Genomic DNA, 13,761 nt, shown 5'->3' with positions numbered 1-13,761 from the left:
ATCTAGCTGATGTTATAATAATAATTCATTTAATTTGTAATGCACTCTTCATTCAGAAGAATCTCAGTTATAGTTTCCTCGATTTAACTCTTAAAATTATAATGGGAAAAGGTAGAAACCCTCAGGGTGCTTGTGCAACTTCGTATGAAAGAGTTCACATTCACAAGTTCATATTCATGAGTGCATATTCACATTAACACGAGTTCATCACAAACTAGCAGCTGGCAACTGTATAGTAGTCAATGTGCAAGCTGCCAATGGAATGGTGATTTAAGATACTCTATTGGGTTTATGTATTTGTAAATCTGACTCTGAAAGATGATACTATATCCTACCTGTCCAATGATACTATACCCTACCTGTCCAATGATACTGTTGTCTCCCTGTCCAATGATACTATAGCCTACCTGTCCAATGATACTAGATCCTACCTGTCCAATGATACTATAGCCTACCTGTCTAATGATACTAGATCTTACCTGTCCAATGATACTATACCCTACCTGTCCAATGATACTGTGGCCTCCCTGTCCAATGATACTATAGCCTACCTGTCCAATGATACTGTGGCCTCCCTGTCCAATGATACTATAGCCTACCTGTCCAATGATACTATAGCCTACCTGTCCAATGATACTGTTGTCTCCCTGTCCAATGACACTATAGCCTCCATAAGGCCAGATGACTAACCACTAGCTAAGCTTGAAGCATTGAAGATGTGGAAGTCTGGATAAATAACAACTTCTTGCTTCTTGCCCCCTCATGAGCTGGGTTCTGCTAAAGGTTTCTCCCTGTCAAACGGGCAATTTTCCTTGTGCTCGAGGGGGTTCAGGCGCTTTGAGACAATCTCTATAGTGCTATATAAATTAATAACACTTAATTGAATTAACAAGGCGAGTTGTTTAAATAGTTGGTGCATACTTTAATGATGCAGAGACGAAAAAAATAATCAGACAGATATTATTTGCAGTATCAACACACAGCTGTTCTCATTGTACAGTTTCCATGGGAGGGCCCCGGACAGGGCTCAGTCGTCAGGGGTGGCCTTGTGGCCGCTGAAAATCAGACTCTTGTCCAGCGTCTCGTAGTGGTACCACGGGCCGTCACCCTTCTGTCGCATGTGCCTCCTCACCTCTAGATGCATGTTCCTGCAGCAACACACACAAACACATACACTCAGACACACTCACAGTCTTTTTCACCAGTGAATGTTAGCCTAAATACACACACACTCATAGTACACACACACTCATAGTATACACACACTCATAGCATACTTTACCCATTAGCGATGGCCTGCTGTGAACACAGCCAGTTAGTAATTAGAAAGGGTATCTCTACTATGGCAAAATTAGACTGAATAATGTGGTGGTAATCAGAATACTACATACGGTAATATCTGTAATTAGAATAATGTGGTGGTAATCAGAATACTATATACTGTAATATCTGTAATTAGAATAATGTGGTGGTAATCAGAACACTATAAAGGGTAATATCTGTAATTAGAATAATGGGGTGTGGTAATCAGAATAATATGCTGTGGTAATTAGAAACTAGTCTCTAAGATTTTAGACGAAAGCTCGAATATCTACGGCAGGGGGAGGGGAGGGGGAGACTGGTTGCTCCACCTCGTCTGGGTAAGGGTTAGGGTTAGCTGGCTAAAGTGCTAATCTCTACGGCAGGGGGAGAGGATGGGGAGCCTGGTTGCTCTACTTCGTCTGGGTTAGGGTTAGCTGACTAAAGTGCTAATCTCTACGGATCTCTATCTCTAGGAGGGGGAGACTGGTTGCTCTACCTCATCTGCCTCTTCTCCTGCTCATTGTGGACCAGGGCCATCATCTTCTCGTAGTCTTTGGCCGGGTCATCCAGAATGTTCCGTGAAATCCACCTGGTGATGGGGTGCTGCATGGAGAGAAAGGCTGGTTATTACAGTGGGAGGAGAGCATCAGATCTGAGTATTTTAAGTGGGAACTGAATCTACTAATATGTATTTGTTTTACACATTATGTTGGCTAGACTAGATACATAGTTGCCATGGAGATCTACCTTATAGTACTCCCAATCCCAGATGACAACATAAATAGTTGCCATGGAGATCTACTATATAGTACTTTCAATCCCAGATGACGAGATAGAAATCTACTTTATAGTACTCCCAATCCCAGGCTAGACTAGATAAACAGTTGCCATGAGATCTACCTTATAGTACTCCCAATATTCTGGCTCGTATCCCTCTGGAGTCTCAGCCAATTCTGCCTCTCCTGAAAAGACATTTCAAAATATTAGGCAAATAAAATGACAAATGATAGAAATATAAGTCATAAACTCAACCTCTGCTAACCTTTCATTTTATTACATACCTCTTAAACATCACACATCAAGCCTCCTTAGTGTGTTTTACATGGGTAACATACATCCAAGTCTACACTATTGCATATAGCAGACGTAGAATATACCACCTCTGGGGGTATAAGTCAGACACGTAGAATACATCCTCAATCCTCTATCTGTCTACAATAAAAAAATGTTTGTCCAGCTTTGTCTGAGAGCAGGAATATATTGCTGTTTAGTTAACAGTTAGTGTATAGTTTCACATGGCAAACAGTATGGAACTCACCGATGAACACATTCGTTAAGGTCACAAGAACTGCGATGGGTATACCAGTCAGCAGAACGTAATATTTCTGAAACAGAGGAACAGTCAAAAGAGAAAACAGTTGAGAATATACTGATGACAGACGAAGGCGATGTAATGCCCATGGTTATTCTAGTAGTTAATGTGTACTTCGTGGCAGGAAATGCCATAAGAGCAAAGCACTACCAATAGATTCAGGAATCTTCTGTCGTAGTAGTCGGTAGGTTGGATAATAAACATCTTTTTCCCATGACTGCCATAACGGACCACCGCTGTAAGAGAAATGCATCAGCAACAACGTTAGATGCCGCTTTACCGGTAACGCAGATCACCACACGTATCCAGATTAAGATCACTAGATGACAGCTTGCAACGATCATTTGCTCATCAAACAATCAACAGGATATATTCAGACATTTAAAAACATACTTCCCCGGTTAACAATGTGGAGATTGAGGACGTTACGTTACGTCAAAGTTACCTAGTCACCGCATATGAACTTGCCACTTATTGCTAACGTAGCTAGCTGGTTAACATATTTTTGTACTATGAGCATACATGACAAGGCGATTTAGTGGGACATTTGACCCATTTGTCACCTAATTCTACAGATCAGTGGATAGTTTGTAGGTGAGTTCATTATCAACTAATCTAGCAAGCTAGGTAGATGGCCGCTATGGTGCTAGCAAGCAATGACAGCATTTGCGAGGACTTGCAAGGTCACGATCAAAACAGACCTCCAATTAAACAATTTTTAGTGTAGTGGTGTTTATATACGACGCTATTCACCTTTTTCTGTCCGTAGAGCAGACCCAGAGAGTAAAGTCCCAGCGGAAACGCGTTTTAAAGGGTTTAGTCTGGCTGCCAAAGCAGCAGCAGTCCGCAGGACGCTCATGCCTACCATTGCTACTATGGGCACAAGTTCGTCAGAGAGGCATTATGATTGGTTCTTACTTTTCCTGTGACTCCTGAAACGCCATCTTTGCTGTGGGAAAAATAAATGCCTCGCTATGTCTGAATAATGTCTATTCTATGTCTATCTGTGTACAGGCATACAAATTGTTTTATAAATGTATGCCATTAGTTTAAATAGGTAATAAAGTAGACATCAATGTTATAAAGAAAAAATATGTAAGACAAATATTGACTCATGAGTAGTGCATCCTGGTTAAAAGGAAGTCGTCCTCACTTGGTCAATTCCAAAATGGCTGCGACCTCTGCAGGACGCATTGCAGGTTTATGCAGGCAATTTCAACGCTGTATATCAATAGCACCATCTTTCAAATTACAGACAGAATATTGTTCGTCCAGATGTGGTAGTCTCTCAAACAGGTAATGGTTCAGAGCTCTCTTTGTACGAGCCAATCTAATGCTTTGTTAAGTAATGTGAAACTAGCTTGTTAGCATAACATTACCGTAACATTAAATGTGGGTTCTCTAACTGCCTCTCAAGTGGATCCCCCAATCTCACCTGTTTATTCTGTTTCAGGCCGAGCTCATTTTCTCCAGCATTGAATCCGGCGCAGTACAGGCTTTTCCACACATCACAGAGCCGAAAAGGTCTGGAGGATTTCTTCGATCCTCCCGAGAACTGGGGCGAAACCACTGTCAAGTCTGGTATGTAACGTTTTGTAGATTTATAATGTCAGCATGCACAGACTATCTGTGGATGCTGGGAAGTAATAACGACAAATGTCCTCACCTCATGGCATGAATTGGTATAGAATAGTCTTAAGGAACATGTTATAAACATATTTCCCAAAAATATTATTGACCTGTTATTCTGAATGCAGTTTTTTTCTTCTATAGAAACTTTCAGTAACTGGAATTGTAGTGATTGCTTTGCACTAAGGAATTAAGCGCCTGGTTGTAGGTTTTGTACTGACCATGTTCTATTTTTCGATTTTGAAAAGGTGCCCCATGGACAGCTAAACAGTTACGGGCAAAAAGCAATGAGGATTTACACAAGCTCTGGTAAAAGAACAAGCTGGCAATACAGCAGAATGTATCAATCAGACATGTCTACACTGTCAATGTATCAATCAGACATATCTACACTGTCAATGTATAGACCAGTGTGTACTCTGTATAACTGAAGTCCGTCTGATAGGTATGTTCTACTGAAGGAGAAGAACATGCTGCTCACCACTGAGCAGGAGTCAAAGAGACAGCGCCTGCAAATGCCCGGTCCAGAACGACTCAAAAAGGTACACGTGTACCCTGCATCAGGGCTGCTGTAGTTCAGTAAGGTGTTTTCCGTAAGTAGATAGTTACATCAGGGTTGCAGTAAGGTGTTCTCCATAAGCAGATGCAGTCATGGTGAGTGCCTCCCTTGTTGTCAGGTGGAGAGGTCCATGACCAGGCTTGACTCGGCTGTGCAGGAGCGTGAAGGGGCCCTTCGCCTGCTGCTCACTGGGCAGGAGAAAGGAAGGCCTGGGGAGTGGAGGAGGAACGTCTTTGGACACGTGTACTGGTAGGGAGAGCCTTCCCCCATCCCATCATCAGTGATGTTCTAACCCCACCCACACACCTGCTGCCCCTAAACTCCTTCCTTCACCTTTAACCAGGTATCGCTTCAGAGAACACCCCATTCCCTGGCACCTGAACTCTCGATACAGGAGGAAGCGTTTCTTCACACCAGAATTTGTTGAACCGCACATGAGGTAAGAAAGGTCAAATTCATGAGACACAAGGTCAACATGGTTACAGTGAGGGGATGGTTTAAAAAAAAAAAAAAAAAAAGGCAGCACTATTTCTGGTCTCACCATGGAATGCATTATCCTCCTTTTTTTTTCCCCAACTAGATCAGATATTTCTGTACTTTGCAACATTTCTACTCTTTAGTTTGCACTGGTTATGTTTGATGACGTGTGTGTTGCAGGCTGAGGTTGGAGAAGCGCATCCGCTCCAAGGTGAGGAAGGCCCAGCTGGAGAAGCAGAAGGAGGAGAGGCAGGCAGAGCTGTTCCCTAAAGCATCAGCGCAGACAGCGTGAGTGCCGCTGGAGGACCAGAGGCCATCTCAGCCTCCAGCATCCCTCCCTGGACCACTTCACGACAGCATCCCTCCCTGGACCAACTGGAGGACCAGAGGCTGATCCATCTCCGCATCCAGCCTCCTCCCTCACTGGACCAAATAAAGCAGGCTCTGGTGTGGGTCTGTGCCAAGCCCAGTCTGATGTGGCTGGTCTGCAGCTGATTCTGGGGGGATTGGTACAGTCGTGGTGCTGTGTGAGTGTGAGGGTCAAGTGGAGCAGAGAGGAGTTATGTGAGAAACAGATGTTTATTGGAGTTCTGTCTGTGTTGTGCTGACATGATTGAGCATCGTAATAAATACAGGTTGCTTTTGTACAATAGTGCTCCTGGATTATCTGTGTCATGTCCAAATTCAAAGGCATCACAATAAAAATGTTTATTTTTCAAAAAGACTAACAGTTAAATCAGAAGACAGTTGCAGCCTGACTGTGACCGCAGAGCTAAAGTGACCCTCTACTGTAACATACGTAGCTTACACAACCTTCAGCTCTGTTCTTATGTAGGAAATAACGGCTGGTTACAGATAACTCAGTCAGACCTGCCACTTGGGACACAGCGCCTGGGTGGGGTTCCTTAAGAAAATAGCAAAGACTAAAGAAAATGAAGGACTGGAATATGGACTGATGTGTGTTTTTAAAAAACTATAAAACAGCACATCCTTGTGTTGTTCCTGAGTCCAGTACAAGGGGTGAACAAGCAGAGAGGTTTGTCGCGTTTTAAAGGCAGTCGTCGTCTCCATGGTGATCAGGGGCACTTCCTGTCTACACACTGCTTTCCACCCTCCTCATACTCTTGCTTAGAGATCCACATCTGCTGGAACGTACCCTGCAGGACGGACACACACACACATATATATATCAGACAGGCTCAAACACACATAGACCAGAGGAGACTGGCTGTGAACGCCTCTCAGTAGTGTCATATATTCCCTATGTTTTAACCCAGAACCTAACACCATACTGAGCAGGCTTACCAGTGATGCCAGGATGGAGCCTCCGATCCAGGCGCTGAATCTACGCTCCACAGTCGTGTTGTTGGCTATCAGCTTCAGACGCATACTCTGGAGAGAGGAGAAGGAGAGAGGAGAGCACCATCAGAACAGCAGGCATCTCCGTTAAGCTCATAGGAGGGTGTAGTGTAGCTGGTGTGTGAGAGTGAGTGTGTAAGCAGTGCTGACCGGTGGGGTCTTCTGTGACAGCTCCCTGGTGAGGCGATCGGTAAAGCCCTGAACGAGTGTGTTTCCTCCAGTAACCACCACACTTCCGTATAGACCCTGAAACATCACACACACACACGAAAAGGTTCAGCTTCAGCCATGGAACATAACTGCACTCTGAGCCCTGTGTCCAGTCAGTGCTGTGAGGTCAGAGGTCAGTGTACCTACCGGTCTAATGTCGATGTCACACATCCCCACACTGGTGGTCACTACGTGGCCCACTCCCAGCATGGTGTTACCAGACAGGCCCTGCAGGGAGAGCCAAAGCACAGTTACATGGGCAAGGATTTCAACACAAATAACACAGCACAAGGCACTAGGTTTGAGAAAAACGCATAGACTCCATGCCATGAGGTAGTTACACAGGGCTAAACACTCCCCCCCTTTTTCCCCTTGATGCTGTTGTAAGTGTCCCATCACACCACATTGGAGGAATCACTAAGACCCTCCCCCTCCTGACCCTTGACCCTGCTCACCTTGGCGTTGGAGGGGTCAAAGAGTCCCTCGGGGATCTTTAATCTCTCTGCTCCAAAGTCACAGTTGTAACCGTTGGGCAGCTCATAGTGCATGGTAGGCATCTGGGCTGCCACTCTGTAGACACACACACACACAGCTCAGAGTAGTGAAACTGGAACACTGACAGAGGGGCTCACATCACACACACACACACACACACACACACACACACACACACACACACACACACACACACACACACACACACACACACACACACACACACACACACACACACACACACACACACACACACACCTCCTCTGGGAATTCTCCCTTTCTAATTGACCCACATTCAGACGAGGTAACTAGGGCAACAACGTGCGCAGCATCTCCCATCCGCCTGCATGTCCACAGGTAAGCATGAGGAGGAGGCCATACGACCTTCAGAAACAGCTGAAGGTCAGGGGGCCAAGAATGTGACCATGACGTTACATTCAGGCCCAATAAATAGTCATTACATAAGTAATTGGGCGGGCGGATGGAAAGCTGATGGCTTTTGTTGTCATTCTAAAAGACCTCCATAAACTATCTGTGGGCAGGGTTGGAGAAAAGAGGGTGCATGTATGTATGGAAGAGTTTAATTGTTTGTTTGTGTGTGTGTGTGTGTGTGTGTGTCTTCATGTTGATGACTCTTTCTCCGTTTTTCTGCCTCTGATAAAGTGTTTGTAAACCATGAGGTAATAAAGGTACCAATGGTAAGGTCTTACTGTTCATCGTAAGGGGAGTCGGACACCTGCAGAACTGAGGCCTGGAAGTCCTGAATGACACACTGACCAGAGCAGAGAGGACGCAGGATTACCAGTCGTCTCAAACAACAATAATAATAACATTACAATCATTACGACCACGCCACACGGATAACCTGTGAAATCATAGAGCCATCAGCCAACCACAGACACTTACGTTACACATGTAGTTGTGCCAGGAGCGGGAGACCTGAGGAAGTTTCTCCTTCTTCCTCCAGCTGGCAGGAGATCCTTCACGCACAGCGTCCTGACGAGAGGGAGACAGGTTAGACACATATAGGGACAGAGACAGGGAAAGAGAGAGACAGACACACAGACAGAGAGAGACATATACAGACAGACAGACAGAGAGGGGGGGGACAGATTAGACACAGATAGGGACAAAGACAGCGAGAGACACACACAGTCAGAGAGAGATAGGGAGACAGATAGGGAGACAGACAGACACGATACAGATAGGGACAGAGACAGGGATAGAGAGAGAGACACACACACACAGACAGAGAGGGGGAGAGAGAGAGAGAGACAGACAGACATATAGACAGAGAGAGGGGGAGACAGATTAGACACAGATAGGGACAAAGACCGGGAGAGAGAGACACACACACACACACACACACACACACACACAGACAGACAGACAGACAGACAGAGGGAGAGAGGCAGACAGACAGACCGAGAGAGACCGATACACAGACAGAGAGGGAGGGAGACAGAGAGACAGATTAGACAGTTAGGGACAGAGAGAGAGAGAGAGAGAGAGAGAGAGAGAGAGAGAGAGAGAGAAAGAAAGAAAGAAAGAAAGAAAGAAAGACACACAGAGAGGGAGGGAGGGAGGGAGAGAGGCAGAAAGGGGGAGGGGGGGGGTATCATGAGTGGCCATGTTGGAGCAGTCAGATGTGGGTCCAACACTGGGAAGCTGGGGGATGTGAGCAGAAGCTGAAGCACACTGCATACTGAAATGACCCATGGTGCACATCACAGATGAACATGAACACGCTTACCCCCTGTAAACACACACACACACACACACACACACACACGCCCACGTACACGCCCACACACTAGGAAGAATCCAGCTTGGACCAGCAGTTACTGTTCTAGTCATGCAGATGTTATTAACTACAAACCACTACACAACTACACACAGTTAGAGATGGCTTAAGAGTGAATAAACTAGACCCTAACCAAGGTGAACATGCAACAGGATGTGACATCACCTTTACCTCGGACTCCCTCCACCTCCACCTCACTGCGAGGCGCCCCACACCCCAGACGGACTGAAATGGTAATGAAAGGGCATGACTTACTTTGGCAGGTCTCACCTTTGAGGCGATCATATAGGGGGGGATGATCTCTGTACCGAGCTCCTGGAACAGCTCACGACACTGCATGCTCATGAAGTCACCTGCCAACGGAGACTTCACGATGCCTGAGACACACACACACAACATTAGAGGCAGCCGCAGCACATCACACTCCACACACAATAGCCTCTGTGTTTTTGAGTCCTTCATTAAATCAAATTAAAATGGCACACTTTATCAAAATAGCACATTCTCTAGGTGCTGGTCACACACACTCTCTCTGTCTCTAGGCGCGCGCCACACACACACTCTGTTCCTTAAGTGCGTCACTGAGCTGGATACTCGTGTCAGCCACTCAGGACCAAACCGCCACAGAATGATCAGACGTCACACACAGCAGGAGGCAGCCTGTCAGAGGACGGACGGGAGAGACAGAGACAGGAAGCACAGGTTGCTGCAGGAACAGGAGAGACAGAGACAGACAGGAAGCTCACCTTGCTGCAGCAGGTAGCTGTCAGAGGCCAGAGGGAACAGGAGAGAGGTGGAGACAGGAGAGACAGACAGGAGAGACAGAGACAGGAGAGACAGAGAGACAGACAGAGACAGATGCAGAGAGAATGAGAGAGAGACAGACAGAGAAAGAGGCAGAGGGAAAGAGAGAGAGAGAGAAAAAAAGAGACACAGAGAAAGAGAGAGACAGACAGAGGCAGGAGAGATAGATAGATAGATAGATAGATAGATAGATAGATAGATAGATAGATAGATAGAGAGAGAGAGAGAGACAGGACGCTCACCTTGCTGCAGCACGTAGCCGTCGTGTACAGGGATGGCCGTCGTGTGTGTGGCGCCGCTGTCCAACACCAGACCCGTGGAGCGCCCATTTGCAAACCTGACACACTCAGAGTCAAGGGAGCCAACACACACTAGCACACGCACTTTACTCATCACCGATAGAGGTAGTCTTACAGTGTATAACCATATCCAGACACAAAGTTAATCATCCAGTTTTCTGTACAGACTAGTTGCAGCACTGTAATATAAAGTTATAATCATGTAATTATATGCAATATAAAGTAAGAGTGTTAGACGCTGCCTCAGTAGGCCGTAAGGATACGCAGAGAGAACTGCAGTCTTGCACAGGAAGAAAGCGGGAATGTTGTAGTGCTCAAACATCAACTCTGTCAGCTTTTCACGCTTTGCTCGGGTGTTCCACTACACACACACACACACACACACACACACACAGACAGTCAAAGTCAACAGAAAGCATCCATGAATAAAAAGCCACAGTTACTCTGAGAATGCGCTGAGAAACTCACCGAGGCCTCGGACATGAGCACGGGGTGCATACTGGGCTCGGACTTGAAGTGCATCTTGTAGGTGTGGTCAAGAATGGCCTGGAAACTGTCCCAGTCTTCAACTTCACATGGAAACCAAAGAGACAGACACACACATTCAGTCAAGCCGGGCAATCCGCGCACACACACAGGAAACCAAACAGACAGACACACACACTCTCTAAACCGAGGAGTGACCGTCACGTCACATCACACACACTATAAAAGCTCCTACATTTATTCCAAGATGCACAGAGTGAGGACAGAGACTAAGGACTGGACCTCTGAGTTCCCAGACTGAGGTGGACTGAACTGCCCAAGTTCCAACAGACCGAATTCCAACAAGGTGAGGTAGTTAGAGTAAGACTGGGTGGGTTAGTTAGAGTAAGACTGGGTGGGTTAGTTAGAGTAAGACTGGGAGAGTTAGTTAGAGTAAGACTGGGTGAGTTCGTTCGCGGGCACTGGGTGAGGTAGTTAGAGGGCACTGGGTAAGGTAGTTAGCGGGCACTGGGTGAGTGACACAGCGTACGACTGGGTGAGATGGAGGTTAGAACTCTAGGGGTAGACTGTTGAACAAACTGAATTTTCACAGAATGAGGGACAGAGCAGAGAAAAGGCTCCGTTTTCTGATGCAATGACACTGAAGGGTGAAGCTAAAATAGGTGTTCATCGTCTTCTCATCTACGGCAGCTTCCTTCCAGGCCAGGACTCCAAGGAAACCATCCAATAATACTCTGCTCTCTGAGGCCAAAGACTTCTAGGACAATCCTTTTCCAATCTTTCTACAATTCTACACTGAATGTAACATTGTGACCAATAAAAAGCCCTTCACTATCCGTAAACACATGGCCTTCACTATCCGTAAACACATGGCCTTCACTATCCGTAAACACATGGCCTTCAAGTACCATGGACAGCCGAGTCTTAGGACAACCAGGTCACAGGTCATCACAGACGGACTATGAACATTCATTCTGGAAGTAATCTCTTCATCAGACACCAGAGGAAGTAAAGACACTTTACAGCCCAGAAAAAACACAAGCACACATACTTCACTGATCAACAATCACAACTTAACACATAGGACGGATTAAAAACATGCTTTATGAGGGACCATGTAAAGACAAGCAGACATACTCATGCCGTTTTTGAGGGGGGACATGACCTCCATGTTTTCTCGGGGCACACGGAGCTGGTTGGTGTCGATGTAGTAGGTGGTGCCACTCTGCTTGGTCTTCTCTCCGTCCGTCTCCATGGGAACAGTGCCATCCTCCCTGTCGATCGTTACTCCAATCACCGTGGGGAAGTCAGCCTGAGGGCAGAGAGGAAGTACCCCACAAATCAGCCCGCAGCATGGCACTTCAAACTCAGCTCTCTAACACCACTCAACCTAATACTGCAACGAACCAATACAGCTTGTGTTCAAATCAGCCCGCTACACCTCAAACTCAGCTCCCCAACCCCACACTCAACCTAATACTCCTAACAACCTAATATCGGCACTCGGGGTGGGACAAAAAGTGATGCATCATGATGTAAAGAGTATCTCTGTATCGCAATACCATTGATGTCGTGGGCAACATCTCATGGCAGTACCATATCGCGAGTTACTCTAATTCCCACCCCTAAACGTCACAGGTGCATTAATCTGACCGCGGACCCTCACTTAGACAGTATCTTATGTGGCCAACCCACTGTTCTGACTCCGTCTGTAAAAGATGCAGCTAAAATGCTGAAGTTTATCAGATTTGGACAAAATATGAAGTGCTCGGTTACTAAGGGGCATCTGCGGTAGAATGTGACGTCTCCCTGCCCTAGAGGATCACTTCCATACCCATAACCAGGTGAGGCACTAGAAACAGAAATGAATCCCAGAACCAACAAGGTGCAGCTACGTTATGGTCCCACATTCACTGGTTTAAAATAATCCCTTCTCATGACCTCACACAAAGGTCATGCCCCACATTCCGACTGCTGTCTAACTGCTATCCAACCAGAGACATGAGAGGGTATGCAAGCTGGATGTCCATTCACGTGAGGGGAGAATCAAGAGCGCACAGGAGAGGGGGTGTGCCGCCTTTACCTTGGGACAGTCCTCTCCGGCATAGCCTGCGCGCACCGTGTACGAGCCGATGTCAAACACAAGCGCTCCAACCTCATCTGGAAAAAAATAAATAAATAAAAATCACGCACACGTCAGGTCACACTAAAGAACTCACAGGTGAACTCACAGTCAACTCTTAGTTTAGTTCACTTTGTCAGAGTAGTAGCTAACTGTCGTGTATATCGGCCACGTTGATAAATAACAGTTAGTGTTACAATAAGCACACATGTTGAAATATAAATCTTGGTAACAAACAGCTACTGTTACATCGTTAAAAAACGTTCTGTTTTCAAAGAGAACATCATGAACACTAACATTAGGATGATCATTCGTGTTAGCGTACAGCAGCTAGCGATGTCTGCAAGTTTGCGTTCATCAGATTACTCCCCCTAAGTGTTTTGCACACTTATTCAAACAAAGAATACAGTTTATTTTCATCTTCACACTATAAACTACATTTAACGTGAGGCTGAATGGCCAACCTTAGCTATAACATTATTACTATTAGCTAACGTAAGCTAACTAGTTAGCTTGTGTGCTAACCATAAGACACTGGGCCACTACAACGTGGCGCACTCATTGATTTCGCTACAATTAATACATCACACTTACCGCCTCCGTACACCCCTCCACTCATTCTCTCAGCACTGGAATGCAAACAACTATCACTAGTTTACAAACTCAAACGGCGAGAGAGATCTCAGAACCGGCTAACGTTTAATCACAACAAAGAAATGAATTAAATGTGGTCAACCTAGCCGCGCCACAGTCTTCACCAATGGTAGCCAATGAAATAGAAGCATTTAGATAGCTCCACCTTCAATTCGGTCGTCACATACAAGTTGCGTTGAAGTATCAAAG

General features: G+C 45.8%; 3 protein-coding genes across 4 annotated transcripts; 1 reads left to right on the top strand and 2 right to left on the bottom strand.

The window, feature by feature from the left end:
- Positions 1 to 901: 901 nt before the first annotated feature.
- Positions 902 to 3,573, bottom strand: ndufb5 (NADH:ubiquinone oxidoreductase subunit B5). The gene is made up of 6 exons (XM_012841953.3): positions 3,428 to 3,573; positions 2,825 to 2,910; positions 2,621 to 2,687; positions 2,203 to 2,264; positions 1,799 to 1,905; positions 902 to 1,148 (listed from the first exon to the last, which is right to left on the bottom strand). The coding sequence occupies exons 1-6, from the start codon at positions 3,540 to 3,542 to the stop codon at positions 1,028 to 1,030; spliced, it is 558 nt and encodes a 185-aa protein (XP_012697407.1). The 5' UTR covers positions 3,543 to 3,573; the 3' UTR covers positions 902 to 1,027.
- A 245-nt stretch (positions 3,574 to 3,818) lies between these two features.
- Positions 3,819 to 6,061, top strand: mrpl47 (mitochondrial ribosomal protein L47). Its single transcript, XM_012841951.3, has 7 exons — positions 3,819 to 3,970; positions 4,128 to 4,255; positions 4,552 to 4,612; positions 4,749 to 4,845; positions 4,981 to 5,111; positions 5,206 to 5,301; positions 5,520 to 6,061. Exons 1-7 carry the CDS (start codon positions 3,843 to 3,845, stop codon positions 5,629 to 5,631), a joined length of 753 nt encoding a protein of 250 aa, XP_012697405.1. The 5' UTR covers positions 3,819 to 3,842; the 3' UTR covers positions 5,632 to 6,061.
- actl6a (actin-like 6A) lies at positions 6,033 to 13,688 on the bottom strand. 2 transcript variants are annotated; one of them, XM_012841949.2, is made up of 14 exons: positions 13,513 to 13,688; positions 12,880 to 12,956; positions 11,934 to 12,108; positions 10,779 to 10,879; positions 10,574 to 10,671; positions 10,254 to 10,348; positions 9,463 to 9,584; positions 8,310 to 8,399; positions 8,114 to 8,175; positions 7,364 to 7,478; positions 7,056 to 7,136; positions 6,849 to 6,944; positions 6,645 to 6,731; positions 6,033 to 6,496 (listed from the first exon to the last, which is right to left on the bottom strand). In XM_012841949.2, exons 1-14 carry the CDS (start codon positions 13,535 to 13,537, stop codon positions 6,416 to 6,418), a joined length of 1,305 nt encoding a protein of 434 aa, XP_012697403.1. In that variant the 5' UTR covers positions 13,538 to 13,688; the 3' UTR covers positions 6,033 to 6,415. The 2 variants fall into 2 exon arrangements, with proteins under 2 accessions (XP_012697403.1, XP_012697404.1); XM_012841950.3 differs by having other exon boundaries at positions 9,478 to 9,584.
- Between the last annotated feature and the right edge of the window lie 73 nt (positions 13,689 to 13,761).

Source organism: Clupea harengus, chromosome 10 (genome assembly GCF_900700415.2).
Source record: "Clupea harengus chromosome 10, Ch_v2.0.2, whole genome shotgun sequence".
Taxonomy (NCBI): domain Eukaryota; kingdom Metazoa; phylum Chordata; class Actinopteri; order Clupeiformes; family Clupeidae; genus Clupea; species Clupea harengus.
The sequence above is the reverse complement of the archived record's forward strand: the minus strand, read 5'-3'. Positions and strand labels throughout refer to the sequence as shown.

Excerpts from the sequence above, each read along its gene's own strand:
- ndufb5 (XM_012841953.3), bottom strand. The coding sequence starts at position 3,542 with ATGGTAGGCATGAGCGTCCTGCGGACTGCTGCTGCTTTGGCAGCCAGA. Across the intron at positions 2,688-2,824 it reads GAAGATTCCTGAATCTATTG|AAATATTACGTTCTGCTGAC; the intron begins GTAGTGCTTTGC and ends CCTCTGTTTCAG. Across the intron at positions 1,149-1,798 it reads CAGGAGAAGAGGCAGATGAG|GAACATGCATCTAGAGGTGA; the intron begins GTAGAGCAACCA and ends GTGTTGCTGCAG.
- mrpl47 (XM_012841951.3), top strand. The coding sequence starts at position 3,843 with ATGGCTGCGACCTCTGCAGGACGCATTGCAGGTTTATGCAGGCAATTT. Across the intron at positions 4,613-4,748 it reads GAGGATTTACACAAGCTCTG|GTATGTTCTACTGAAGGAGA; the intron begins GTAAAAGAACAA and ends TCCGTCTGATAG. Across the intron at positions 5,302-5,519 it reads TTTGTTGAACCGCACATGAG|GCTGAGGTTGGAGAAGCGCA; the intron begins GTAAGAAAGGTC and ends TGTGTGTTGCAG.
- actl6a (XM_012841949.2), bottom strand. The coding sequence starts at position 13,537 with ATGAGTGGAGGGGTGTACGGAGGCG. Across the intron at positions 10,672-10,778 it reads TGCTCATGTCCGAGGCCTCG|TGGAACACCCGAGCAAAGCG; the intron begins GTGAGTTTCTCA and ends GTGTGTGTGTAG. Across the intron at positions 6,945-7,055 it reads GTGACATCGACATTAGACCG|GGTCTATACGGAAGTGTGGT; the intron begins GTAGGTACACTG and ends GTGATGTTTCAG.